Here is a 13,319-nt window from a genome sequence, read left to right on the forward strand (position 1 = left end):
GGCCGGCAGCGGGAGTGGACAGGGTCCTCTCCTCACCGAGAGCGTCTAACCTCAGGCTAACCTACGGTGGCAGGCCTTCAGGCTGGGGCTGGGGCGTGAGTCCCTGAGGTGCCAGAAGCGCACAGAGGTGGAAGCGCCCAGCTTCTGCAGTACCTCTAATCCCTCCAGCTCCCCTTCCACACCACAGCCCTGTCCCCAAGCCCCCACACCAAATGCCACACCCTCTCCCTTTTCATATGTTAAGGTTCGCTCTGCTAGGAATTCCCTTCCCTCCTGCTCATCCTTGAAAGCCCATTCCCCCACTTCCCCCTCCAGGAAGCCCTCTCTCCTCAGCCCAGCAGGAGGGAATTGCTCCATCCTTCCTGCTCATCCCACTGAGCAGGGTTGCCAGTGGTGCGGCTGTGAGCAGGGCTCCTGGCTCCCACACCCGGGCCGTGCTCCCAGGGCCAGGCTCCCACAGCTCTGCTGCCTGCTGGCTGCGCTGGTCAGCCAGGCAGTACCTGGCATGCTGGGGCTCCACACCCAGCTGGAACACCCCGAGGCATGGGTGAACACTCGAGGGCTCCCTGGAGCCCTCCCTGCAGAAGAGTATATGGACCACCATAACCACCCTGTTGCAGTCCGCCTTGGGGTCCACCCCTTGGTGGGAGGCCAGGCGTCTGTAACAGGGGAAGGTCCTGACTCGGGAGGGCCCAGGGGGTCTCTGTTAGCTGTGGCTTGGCCTGCAGGGGCCTGGGCAAGTTGGCAGGGTCTCTGGGCAGGCGTTTGGGGAGAGGGCCAGGACCTGACAACCTAGGCCCCCCTCAGTGGCTAGTCAGGCTGACCTCCTCTCAAGATAGCAGTTCAGGGAGTCTGGCCCCTACCTCTGCCCCAAAAGTCAGCTCCTTGGCTCGGCCAGTAGCCTGACTCTTGGGGAAACTGGCAGCCAGTGCCTTGCATTGCCCAGAAGGACCCCTCCCATACTGTCCCGGGCCAGAAGTCTCGGGCTGCCACTCACACATCCTAGAGAAGAGGACATGTAAGGGGAAGCAAAGGGAGACCCCTGGCCAGGGAAAGACACCTCTGCAGGACAGCTCGCCCGGGGAGAATGGCAGCCAGGCTCACAGCAGAGTTCGGAAGAACCATCTCTTACAGCAGGTGGGGGCTCTGGGCTGGGCTCTCCTTGTCCACAGCTCACAGAATGGTTAGCTGGCCAGGAGCATAGATCCGGGGTGCCAGAGGGTTAAACGTCCAGATTAGGGTCGCTGAGTCCCAAAGGGAGGTCTGGAAAGGCGCCGGGGCAGGCAGGGTCCATGCGGTAACTCCCCATCTGGCTCTAAAGTGCGCAGAACGGGCCTGTATCATGGCGCTTGGGTCTTCGCACGCCCTGGATGACCACTCCGGGCGCCGAGGGGAAGCGCGAGTTATAGCAATCCTCCACGTAGTAGGCGGCTGGGCCGGGGGTGTGGGCTGCAGAGGGACAAGGTGGGAGCCCCATGCAGGCTCCGGCGCCCGCCGCTGCCCAACCCACACCGCTCCCAGGCCGCCGCGTAACCCCAGCCTCCGCTCTAGGAGGCCTCCTTACAGGAGCTGACCCACGAGGCGGACACAGGGGAGCGGCTCATGGTGAAGGCGGGCGAACGCGGGCCCCGCAGGCGGCACCCTGGAAGGATGTCGTAGGTGCCGGGGCTGGGAAGCTGCGACAGGGGCTGAGACCGGGGACCTGCACCGCGGGCCCGAAGCAGCCCTGGACGTGTGCGCACATCGCGGGTCTTGGAGGTGGTGCGGGGGCCCCCGAAGCTAAAGGCCGGGAAAGCAGGGCCACTGAGTGGACGGTAGTCGGCGGGCGACGGCCACTGTAGGTAAAGAAGCCGCTGAAGCCCCTCCGCTCTCAACCCTCACAAGCCCCACCCACAGTGGACTGGCCCCGCCCCCTCTCTACAGGCCCCACCCCCAGCTCCTGGCCAGCACCCTACCTTTTGCTCCCAACAGAAATCGACTTTCTGTGTGAAGGGGCTTTCGCTTTGCAACCACGCGGTCTGCCACGCCCTGCGGCCACCGCCCTCTGCAGGGAGGCCATGTCGTTGGGAAGGGCAGGCTGGGGGTGCGGCCCCACTTCCAGGACTGGGGAGACGGGGCGCAGGGCGAGGGGGGGGGGAGGAGGGCAGGGGGCGGTGAGGAGCACCCACCGGGGGCGGGGTGCTTGCGGCCGATGCTGAAGTGGGGGTGCGGGGAGGATTCGCGCACCGAAGCATCTGGCACTGGGTACTTGGTGGGGCCGGGGACGTCCGGGTCGATCATGATGGGGGGGCGTTGCTCCAGCCCTGAGGGGAAGCAGGTTCTGCTCCTGGGTCCTCTCAGAAGGCCCCTCCCGCCTCCGCCCCGCCTCCCCGGACCGGACTGGGGACCCCCACTCACACAGCTCCTTCAGGCTGCGGGTGCAGTTTTGCTGGGACTCCTGGAGGGGGCCCCTGTGCATCCTGGAGCCCTCCGGGGACTCCAGCACCACCGCTGGGGGCCACATCTCCCAGGCGGCGCCTGCACCTGGGCCCCGCAAAGCAGCATCCTTGGGCCTGCAGACAGGACAGCCTCGGTCCACCCACACTGCCTGCGTGCACCTGAGCTGCCCCACCCCCCACCCCTCGCCCTTGAAGTTACTGGGCACCAATGACTTTAACCTCAGGGGGCCGTGGGTCCAGTGTTTTCCTCCATTGATGTAAAAGTTTGCCAGGAATTTCACAGCTTTCTGGTCAAAATTCATTGTCAGGGTCTCTGGCTGTCTTCCACGGTGACCTGTGACATCGTGAGGCTTTGTGACATCGTCCGCCCACCACTTTTGCCGGGAATTCTGAAGGAATAGATATTGTCCAGCCCTGGGGGGTGGGGAGGTGGAGACTGTGGCAGTTGAGCCCCCAGCGGTGCCCCTCATCTGACATGCTGGGAGGACCCCTAACCAGCTCAAGTGACTCCTGGTTTAATCTCCTTTCCCCTGTCCCCCTTCCTTGTCCCAACCTTTCTTTTCTGGACTTTGGGGGTCCACTGTATCCAGGCTTCTGGGGGAACTGACACCGGGTGGAAGGCAGAAGAGGGAGTGGGTGCTGTGCGATGCCCACAATACAGGGCCAGCTGGAAGGCAGCACGAGGGCAGCAGGGAGGGTTCTGGGAAGTGCCCTGCAGGAGGAGGAGCCCCCTGTGGGAGAAGGAAAGCCAGGAGGCTGGGCCTGCGCAGGCAGTGCGGACCGACTGAGGAGCAGTCCTGGGGGCGGTGCCTGGCAGGGCTGCGTGGGCGGAGCACAGAGGCCAGAAGGTGTCAGATGGTTGGGGCTTCCCCGGCCAAAGTGCAGAAGAATGATGAGCCCAGTGAGTGTGAGCCAGTGCGCACACACCAGGGCCCTCGAAGTGGAGCAACTTGCCGGCCCCGCCCCGGCCTTGACCTAGTCCAGCATCAGGGCCTGGTCAAGCCGGTCTCATCCCCTGGGCCCTGCCGGCCCTGGCAGGAGCATCTTCCTGTACGGATCCCTCCCACCCGGCACTGACCCTGCATGACCCTGGGAGGCACTCCAGATGGACAGATGGACAGACCAGGGACTCGCTCAAGACCCAGGTCTTGTCGGGGCTCAGGGCCCAGACTCAGTGCACAGCGCTCTCTGACAGCCGAACCGGCAGCGGCTGCATATGCTGCTCTGTGACCCGAGTCCCCTGGGTGGACAAGTGGGCCGGCTCTGACGGCTCACGTGGGCACCGCCATCGTGAGCGGCGCTGCCAAGTGTCATTTCCTCAGGGGAGGTTCCTGAGAGTGGGACACCTCGTGCGGACTCGGTCTGTGTTCCCACGTGGCTTTCTGGGCAGCACTGGCCACCTCGAAGGTGGCTCTCACGTGGCCTGCCGGCAGCGTGCCTGGAAAACACCGTCATCAACATTCACGTGATTAAATTCGACCGTCTGCCCCAAGATGACCGTGTTGTCTTTTTCCTTAAGATGTTCACATTTCCTGTGCGTTTTTCTATGGGGGGGGGTAGTTTTTATGTTTTTGTCAGGCAGGCTAGGTTTTTTTCCTGCGGATACGGTCTGCTCGTCATACCTGTTGTGCAAACTTTTCCCCAAGTCTGTAGTCTGCCTTTGAGTGTGGTTTATGCTGGTTTTCTGACATGTTCTCGAACCCGCTAATCTTTTCCTTCGTGATATTTTGTATAGTTAGAGGGTCCTCTCTTACAAAAAGAAAAACATTCAGGCCCTGGCTGGTGTGGCTCAGTGGGTTGGGCATCATTCCACCAACCAGTTGCCAGTCCGATTCCCGGTCAGGGCACACGCCTGGGTTGAGGGCCAGGTGCCCGGCTGAGGGCGTGCAAGAGGCAACCAATCTATGTTTCACACTCACATCAGTGTTTCTCTCCTTCCTCCCTCCCTTCTGCTGTCTCTAAAAATAAATAAAATCTTTAAAAATATATAAAAATGGAAAACAGCACCCAGCTTCGGGGAAAAGACCTCCCAACTTCCCTGAGGAAGGGGGCTTATCACCATGCACTGGAAGCTTCAAGGCCTCTCGTCTGAGGATTGGACTTGGGGTGCGTGGGGGCTCCCTTAGATGCTCCCTGGGAGGTGGCTGGTCTCCCGGGGGCGGTGTGGTCAGTATTCCCCGACAGGGCTGACTCCGGGCTTGGCTGCGGCAGCCCCAGTTTGCTGAACCGCAAGGGTCCCCACGGCACGCCTCCCAGCCCCCACCCAGCCTGCTGCCTGTCTGGGCCCTGGAGTCCAGCCTGGATCCCAGGAGCCCTCGCAGGGTTGAGGACGAGCCTGGCCAGGTGGTGCCCAACAATGAAGCCTCTTCACAATCGTTACCAGGCAACAGGGACTTTTAGGGAGGGCAGCCCGACCAGGGGGAGGAGTTGCACAGCAAAGTGGAGTTCAGGCAAGATGACAGCTCCTCAGAAACACGACCTCTTCACACCGGAACCTCACTACGTCCCCGGGTAAGGGCTGCAGCCCCACAGGGAGGCTGGGGGAGCAGGCTCAGCTGGTGGCCAGGGGACCCCCAGCCCTGGTCCCTGGGGTCGGGGTGAGGCCCGAAGGCTGAAGGGGCAGGAGAACTTGGGGCCCAGGCCTACCGTCCCTGCTGGTGGCGCTAAGTGCCACACCAGGTGGGCAGCCCTGCAGCTGGCAGAGGCCAAGATGAACTCCCTACACGCAACTCACCAAGCACCCCCCTTCCCCCACATAAAAAGCCGCCCCTGTCTCCCCCTGCCACGGCAGAGCCGAGAGAGCAGAGGAAAGGGAACCAGCCCCAACTTCACAGTGGTTCTGGGGTCAAGTCGGGACGGGAGACACAGGAGAGGGAGGCCTCACCAAGACGCTCTCCCTACCTGCTGTGTGGCTGCATGGCACTCGGCTCGACCTCCGCTTCCACCAGCAGCCTCCCACCTGCCTCCCAGTCACTGGCTATTAGCCGCTTGCGTGGCAAGCTTCCCAGCAGCGCCACCGTGGGTGCAATGGGCCTCCCGCTGCCGGGATCCAGACCCCGTCCCCATCCCTGTAAACGCTTCCAGGCAGTTCCAGCTTTGTCATCTTCAGGCTGCCCACGGTTGGATGCTGGGCAGCAGTGGGGTGGCAATCCGATGGTGGTGACAGCAATGTAGGTTCTCAGTGCTTGGGGTGTGCTGCCCATTCAAGCCTCGAGGGCCCAGAGCCAGGGATCACCATGCCCCCCATTCTGTGGTGGAGGCCAGGTACCGGCCTGGGGCTGGCAGGCTGGATCCTGCCCTCGCCCACCAGCCCCGCCCCTCCTCTTCCCCCACAGCTATGCTGGCTTCTACCCACAGCTGCGCTACCAGGTGGGAGACACTTACGGGCGCACCACAGCACGGCTGCTTACAGACCCCAGTGTGCAGAAGAGTCCCTGCTCCGTGCTGTCCCCCATATCCAAGCCCAAGTTCATCGAGGACTTCAGCAAGTCCAAGCCGCCTTTTATACCCTGCCGTGACCTGGCCGAGCCCTACATCCCCCACTACACAGGTGAGCTGTGGCCCCACCACTCAGTGGCTCTGCGCCACTGCTGCCCTCTGCTGCTTGCTCACCGCTGCCTCCTCCATACAGGTCTAAAGCCCTACAAGGACTTGGAGATCCTGGGCCGGTTCTCACCTCAGGAGGGGGCCGCCGAAGGGCCACCAGGGATGGAGAACATATCCAGGGAGGTTCCGCTGCCTGCCGGCTACATGCCCTACCCACCCTACCCGCTGTGCCCGCCGGGCAGGAAGAGGGCCTCCAAGGACCTGGGACACCCGGGCCTGCGGCTGGCGCAAGGGGAGGAGGGCTGGAAGAGCGCTGCCCGCGCTGCCGAGGCTCCTGAGCAGTACCAGGTAACGCACTGGGACGAGCCTCACCAGGGCAGACCCAGTGGGTGGCTGGGTGGCGATCACCCCTGTCCTGCCCCGCCCCAGCTGTACCACTGCAGGAGGGACGAGCACCTGCCCCCGGCTCACCAGCAGGACATGCTAGACGTCGACAAGTTCCACAGGCTGCCCCAGCTGGACCACCCCAACCTGATTCAACGCAAGGCCATCTCAGGTGGGTGCCAGGGCCCGGGGTGGGAGGGGCACGCCACAGCCCCCCAAGCCCCAGAGGCCCAGGCAGGGCCGCCCCAGGCCTTTCCCCTCCAGGAGCCTGGCTTCCCCTGGGTGGCAAGCCCCCGACAGCCCATGCCCAACGGAAAGCTGCTAATACTGAGGAAAGGAGCCTGGGCAGATGTTCCTCGTGCCCCTAAGAGCAAGTGGGTGGTGCAGGGGACCCGAGGTGGCACCGTGACTCTTTCCTCCCCCAGGATATGCTGGCTTCATCCCCCGCTTTGCCTGGGTGATGGGGATGAATTACCGCAATGGGGTCACGCAGGCTATGGATGAGTTTGACAAAAGTCAGGTACGAAGACATCAACTCTGGGCCCACTCCCGAGTGTCCAGCGAGGTCCATGCAGGCCCCAGGCCTCAGCTGGCCCTCACCCAAGGGGGCTGCTCTGCACCGCCTTAGGTGCTGGTCCCTGCCCTTTGGTGCAAGTCCAGGATTCCTGCCCCGGAGCCTTGTGGGGAGGTGAAGACACAGATGCCTGAACACCAACCACTGCCAAGGCGCCAGCCCCGCCCCCACCAGGGCAATGTTGTGCGGTTACCTGGTGCTGGCAGCACCTGGCAGCCACGCATGTTTCCCCAGTTCCTGCTCAGAAACCCCGTCTGTGCCCTGGGCGAGAGGCTGCCCCGAACATACTGGCCCAGCAACACCATCTACGACAGCCAGGGCCTGATACCCTTCTACATGGGGTTTGTACCATGTGAGTGCTGCGACCGTGAGGAGGGTCAGGTGGCGGAGGCCCCTTACCTGTGCTGCTCCGCAGACATGGGTCAAGCTGATGTTTTCCCAGGCGCACCCTCCTCCATAAATGTCCCCGCCCTCTTTCCCCTCATGGGTGGAGCCTAAAGCTTCTCACACTGAGACCAGGCTGCCCCACGGTGGGGACAGGTGCCTGCGTGAACTGCCCCCACACTTTGCCAGCAGCCACTGGCCCAGGCCAGATGCAGCTCAGTGGTGGCACTGCCCTTCACAGCCATGCAGGGCCACTTTGCGATGACGTTTGGCAACAGCACCCGCAAGGCCTACCAGGAGGAACTGGAGAGGAGAAACCGCACGCTATGAAAATGCTTTAATGGTGGAGTCTGCACAGCACACGACGCCGGGACAGGAGGAAGAGCAGGTGCGCCTGTGGCGGGGCTATCAGAGCACAGGTTGTGAGTGAATAAAGAGTTCTCACGGCCTCCACGCGTCCCGGGGCCGGACGGCTCTAGGCCACCTCCTCCTCGGCCTCCTCCTCGAACTCGCCCTCCTCCTCGGCCGTGGCGTCCTGGTACTGCTGGTACTCGGACACCAGGTCGTTCATGTTGCTCTCGGCCTCGGTGAACTCCATCTCGTCCATGCCCTCGCCCGTGTACCAGTGCAGGAAGGCCTTGCGCCGGAACATGGCCGTGAACTGCTCCGAGATGCGCTTGAACAGCTCCTGGATGGCCGTGCTGTTGCCGATGAAGGTGGCGGACATCTTGAGCCCCCGGGGCGGGATGTCGCAGACGGCCGTTTTCACATTGTTGGGGATCCACTCCACAAAATAGCTGCTATTCTTATTCTGAACATTAAGCATCTGCTCGTCCACCTCTTTCATGGACATGCGGCCCCTGAAAACAGCAGCCACCGTCAGGTAGCGGCCGTGGCGGGGGTCGCAGGCAGCCATCATGTTCTTGGCGTCGAACATCTGCTGGGTGAGCTCGGGCACCGTCAGGGCCCGGTACTGCTGGCTGCCCCGGCTAGTGAGGGGGGCAAAGCCGGGCATGAAGAAGTGCAGGCGGGGGAAGGGCACCATGTTGACAGCCAGCTTGCGCAGGTCAGCATTGAGCTGGCCAGGAAATCGCAAGCAGGTGGTAACCCCACTCATGGTGGCTGATACCAAGTGGTTCAGGTCACCATAGGTGGGTGTGGTTAGCTTTAGGGTTCTGAAGCAGATGTCGTAAAGGGCCTCGTTATCAATGCAGTAGGTCTCATCTGTGTTCTCCACCAGCTGGTGGACGGAGAGAGTGGCGTTGTAGGGCTCCACCACGGTGTCCGACACCTTGGGCGAGGGCACCACGCTGAAGGTGTTCATGATCCTGTCCGGGTACTCCTCCCTGATCTTGCTGATGAGGAGGGTCCCCATCCCAGACCCAGTCCCCCCACCCAGGGAGTGGGTGAGCTGGAAGCCCTGCAGGCAGTCACAGCTCTCAGCCTCCTTCCTCACGACATCCAACACCGAATCGACCAGCTCTGCTCCTTCCGTGTAGTGCCCCTTGGCCCAGTTGTTCCCAGCACCACTCTGGCCTGCAAGGAAAGGCAGCAGGTCACTCTTCAACCCGTGAATCACCACTGATCGCTGGGCCAAAAAGGCCCAGTAACATGGTGAAGGGACACACAGCTCACTCTGTAGGTAAACCACAGGGACCTCCAAACCTACTCAGTCAAAAATTAAGTTAGGGACCGAGCTGCCCTAGCTTAAGCATAAGCCAGCCCCTCCCACCAGAGCCCCTGCCGATTCCCAAGGACAGATAAGCCTCCCAAGGACAGATAAGCCACGACAGCCTCCTCCTCGGCAGAGAGATTACATCCGCGGCTTCTTCCCTGATGGGACAGATGGCCCTTCCTCCCAAAGCCGGTTTGAAAGGGATTGAGTGACTCGAAGGGGGAGCAGAGAGTCCAGCCAGGGGCCCTAACTTCTGCTCAAAGCAGTGTGCATCAGGACCTGTGTTCGCGGTTCGGAGGGTGGTGACCTTGGGCACCCCTTGACCTTTGAGTACTCCTGGCTACAGACCGCCATCCAGCCCCCATCTGCGACTCACCAAAGACGAAGTTGTCTGGCCTGAAAATCTGCCCGAAGGGCCCCGAGCGCACGGAGTCCATGGTGCCGGGCTCCAAGTCCACGAGCACGGCCCGGGGCACGTATTTGCCACCTAGGAGGGCCGAAAGAGCGTCAGCGAGAAACTGGCTGTAGGGCGGCAGGAAAGGGACGGGCGAGGGATATGCGGACTCACCGGTAGCCTCATTGTAGTACACGTTGATGCGCTCCAACTGCAAGTCGCTGTCCCCGTGGTAAGTGCCGGTAGGGTCGATGCCATGCTCATCGCTTATCACCTCCCAGAACTGCGAGAGACGCGGGCGGGCCCGGGCTGAGTCACTCCAGCGGTGCCCGGGGCCGGCCCCGCCCCGGACGGGCGCGGCCCTCCCCTCCCCCGCGCTGCCGGCCAGATCCCCAAGGGCCCGCGCCAAGGACCCCGCCCGAACCCCGGCCCCGCGCGGGGCCGCAATGCGGGGGCGCTGCCCGCCCGCCCGCCGCCATCTTTCTTGTCCGCCTATCCCGCCCCGCTGACTCGCCCGCGCAGAGCCCAGTAGCCCCACCGCCCACCTTAGCGCCGATCTGGTTGCCGCACTGGCCGGCCTGCAGGTGCACGATCTCCCTCATGGCGGCGGCGGCGCGGGCGGAAAGACAGAAGAGAAGGCCGAGACGCGGGCGCGCAGAATGCTACAACCGACGCTCCGCCAACGCTTATATATCCGTCGCGCACGCCTCCGCTAGCCTCCTATTGGGCTGTCAGAACGAGGATGAAAGCGACGTCGTTTGATTGGCTTTAGCCCGATCAATCAAGCCTCCTAACGCCTGCCTTCCCAATTCCACTTGCTGTTTATTGGTCAGCCACGGCTTCTGCTCCTCCTATCAAAGTCCCCCCCCTTGCGTTGCGGTGCTCTGTCCATTGGGTGTTTCAAATGATTGATTTGTTTCTTCATTGGCTGATTCCGGAGAGCAGCCGACAGGCGGGCGCTATTGGCTACACGGAGCCAGCGTCCTGGTAACCGCCTCAGTGCTGCAGGCGCGCGCGGGGTACGGGGGCGCGCGCGCGCGCGCGGGCTCCGACCCCCAGGCCCGAAGGCGGAGGCAAGCTCGCAAGCTCGAGCCCCAGTGCCGGGAAAGGCCAACAGGGCGGTGTCCTGCGCGCACGCGTACAGAAGTCTCCGCGGTCGCGGTGGGCGAGTGTGTTCTGGAGTGCTGCTGCTTCCGGCAGCCTCCAAATGGGGGCACGTGTGGCCACTCCGCGGGGTTTCGGGGTAGAGGAGGGGCTCGAGGCCAATCACAACGGAGACAATTAGGGCTCGGGGTCCCAGGGGCGGCGGCACCCCTCTTTGGGCCGCCCGTCCGCTGGGGCAGCGGTCAGGTGAGGAAGCACGTGCGCCGCTGCGCCACGGCTGGAGCTGGGGAAGGGAAGGGCGGGGTGGGCGGAGCGGGTCCGGGCCCGGCCGCCTTGAACTTGTTGTGGAGACCGAAGTATCCCCGCTCCCCGTCGCCTAGGTGCCTAGCTCCACCACAGCAAGCTCCGTGGATACGAGGGCGGCGCCCGGACCTCCCTCGCGGGCAGGCCCCCACCTGGGGCTGCTTCCGGGCCCGTTGCCCCAACGGTTGGTAGGCAGTTAGACGCAAGCCCAGCTAAGACAATAGGTCAGGTAGAGGAGGGAATCCGGGCAGAAAGCCCTGGGTGCCTAGCAGCGGCCCAAACCTGGCCCCCGGGGAGCTGGCCTTGTGGTTTAGATCCCCTGACCTTTCATAACCCTGGTCACACGGTTTAGTTCTTCCCCCGACCTTCCCTCCCGTGGCAGGTTGCCACTCCTGCGGGTTAGATCCCTGTAGACGGGAACAGACAAGGAGCCAGAAAACAGCCCTGAAGCGTGAAGCCCCGAGGACAGTGTATTGCTGACCCACATGCAATACATCTGGGCCTCAGCTGTATTTCAGCTCCAGTCCAGAAAAGCAACAAAACCAGACAAGCAACATCAGGGCTGCCATCAAGACCGGTGGCCCTGACTAATGACCCCTGCCCTAGCGCTGGTAATCAGTAGAGACCAGGAACCTGAAAAGACACACTTGGAAAGCTGAGGGATATGCTGTTGGGCTCCTCCCTGGGCCTCCCCTGAAGTCCCGGCCTTAGAAGCCCCCAGTGTGCTCTCCCTGTGACTCAGTATCTCGTCTCCTGAACCCATTTCTCCTGCTATTCTCTTCTACCTCTGTGACTTTCTAAATAAACTTTCTCTTAAAGTTTGAGTCTTGGGTCTGAGTTTTTAGCCAGAACTCCGGTTCTGAGGGTGCCAAACCAAGTTCCGGTCTTACTGACTGCCACCGCGGTTAATGTCCTGGTGCAGGTTTTGCCACCAACACAACCGCAGATCAGCGCCTGGGCAGACACATGCCTTTACTTTATCCTGCTTAAACTGGGGGTGGGGGACAATGAGGCGAAACTTAGGAAGGAAAAAAGTTAAAATTACATATGGTTACACCATCGCTATGTTGGCTTAACAGCAGTACATGTGTTATATTTTTGTAACATTTAAAAAAGGACAGATCACTCCTTTAGGTCTGCCCTGGACAGTTCCTGGCAGTGGCCACTGCGAAACTGGATTGTGGTTTTCTCAAGTCAACTTCTTACCTTTGTCCCCCCCAGGGAGAGGGTGTTAGGGGCGGTGCCTTGCTGCTCCTCTCCTCGGGGAAGGAGCTCTCCTCGCCTGGTATGCACTGCACCAGGCGGGCACCGCAGCAACTGTGGGGTCACAGCCCATCCCCAGGGGAGCTGTTTGCCTGTGGGCCAGCTGCTGGGACAAGCGGCCCACTCAACGCCGATTAGCCTTTGTGTCCCGGGGAGAGTGGTCTGCAGCTGGCTCCTCAGGGTGGCAGTCCCCATGTAAAGTGCAGGACAGGTGGAGCAGAGCTTAGAAGACCAGCCCTGTCCCCCACAAGCTCGCCAGGAAGGTGGCCCTGGCTTCTGTGGACCACAGGCCATGGCCCATGGGGGGCACTGGGTCACCGCCTGGCATCCTGGGTCTGCACAGTGGCCAGCCTAGCTGCCCACGCAGCTGTGGCCGGGCCCTGGCAGTGCCTTGGGGAGGCCCCTCAGCCTGGTAGCAGAGTTGCCACAAGTGGTCAGGAGAGGGAATGGATCAGGTTTCCCCCCAGGGAGGCACGCAGGGCCCCGCCAAGGTTGCCCGTGGAGGTGTCTCAACAAGGCTGTGTGGCCTGAGAAACCCCCTGGAAAAGGCCCCTGCTCCCCGTGGCCAGTACCCACAGGACTGCCAGTTAACTATGGCACCCCCACTTGAGAGGAACAAAATATAGGTGGTGACGCCCGCCCTGGTGTGAGCCCCAAGCTCTCCGTGGCATGAGGTGGTCCACTTTGACCTGTCCATTGCCCCCCCCCGCCGTAAGGAGGACGGGGACCCTGCCTGTGGTCCTGGGGCTGAGGCCTGAGGACTGTGGCTGCTGCTGCTGCTGCAGGAGGCGGGGTGAGGAAGGCCCTGCACTCCCTACCCTCAGCCAAGGGCGTTTCTGCCCCGATGTGGAGCAGTAGGCCCAGGGAGAGCCAGTGGCCAGGTGGGAGGCAGGCCAGGAGGGTTCAGGGACGGCCAGGCAGGGTTGTGGGAGCACCGGGCGCCTGGCCCTCCCGTGTGGCCAGCAGCTGTTGGTGACCTCCATAAGGATGGCTTTGTTTACACGGGTGCCCATGGTCCCTGCGGGAGGGTGTGTTACCTCCAAGCTGGGCAGCAGGCAGACAGTCATTCGTGGCCTCAAAGGACCTGGCAGGCAGCCTTTGTGGGCGGCCTCGCCCGCCCCGGAAGGAGAGGTGCTGGGGGCACTTTCTTCCCTCTCACGGCCTCCCCAGGCTCCCCAGGGAACCGGCCAGGCCAGCTCCTCCAGGACCCTCCCCACGGCTCCTATCAGAGAGACCGTGAGGCTGATGTCAGAT

The 13,319-nt window shown here is 62.5% G+C and overlaps 3 protein-coding genes across 4 annotated transcripts; 1 reads left to right on the top strand and 2 right to left on the bottom strand.

Annotated features, from left to right (window-relative positions):
- Positions 1 to 1,198: 1,198 nt before the first annotated feature.
- STPG3 (sperm-tail PG-rich repeat containing 3) lies at positions 1,199 to 2,740 on the bottom strand. The gene is made up of 5 exons (XM_053667637.1): positions 2,398 to 2,740; positions 2,169 to 2,303; positions 1,956 to 2,044; positions 1,565 to 1,835; positions 1,199 to 1,449 (listed from the first exon to the last, which is right to left on the bottom strand). Exons 1-5 carry the CDS (start codon positions 2,738 to 2,740, stop codon positions 1,316 to 1,318), a joined length of 972 nt encoding a protein of 323 aa, XP_053523612.1. The 3' UTR covers positions 1,199 to 1,315.
- Positions 2,741 to 4,893: 2,153 nt separating this feature from the next.
- On the top strand, positions 4,894 to 7,656 carry FAM166A (family with sequence similarity 166 member A). The gene is made up of 7 exons (XM_037127769.2): positions 4,894 to 4,949; positions 5,774 to 5,988; positions 6,070 to 6,332; positions 6,414 to 6,540; positions 6,794 to 6,888; positions 7,177 to 7,294; positions 7,568 to 7,656. Exons 1-7 carry the CDS (start codon positions 4,894 to 4,896, stop codon positions 7,654 to 7,656), a joined length of 963 nt encoding a protein of 320 aa, XP_036983664.2.
- TUBB4B (tubulin beta 4B class IVb) lies at positions 7,647 to 10,067 on the bottom strand. Of its 2 annotated transcripts, XM_037127768.2 has the most exons (4): positions 9,941 to 10,067; positions 9,570 to 9,678; positions 9,378 to 9,488; positions 7,647 to 8,862 (listed from the first exon to the last, which is right to left on the bottom strand). In XM_037127768.2, exons 1-4 carry the CDS (start codon positions 9,995 to 9,997, stop codon positions 7,802 to 7,804), a joined length of 1,338 nt encoding a protein of 445 aa, XP_036983663.2. In that variant the 5' UTR covers positions 9,998 to 10,067; the 3' UTR covers positions 7,647 to 7,801. The 2 variants fall into 2 exon arrangements, with proteins under 2 accessions (XP_036983663.2, XP_053523791.1); XM_053667816.1 differs by having other exon boundaries at positions 9,378 to 9,678.
- Between the last annotated feature and the right edge of the window lie 3,252 nt (positions 10,068 to 13,319).

The sequence above is a fragment of the Artibeus jamaicensis genome, unplaced genomic scaffold, assembly GCF_021234435.1.
Source record: "Artibeus jamaicensis isolate MK-2021 breed Jamaican fruit bat unplaced genomic scaffold, CSHL_Jam_final contig_471, whole genome shotgun sequence".
In the NCBI taxonomy this organism is placed as follows: domain Eukaryota; kingdom Metazoa; phylum Chordata; class Mammalia; order Chiroptera; family Phyllostomidae; genus Artibeus; species Artibeus jamaicensis.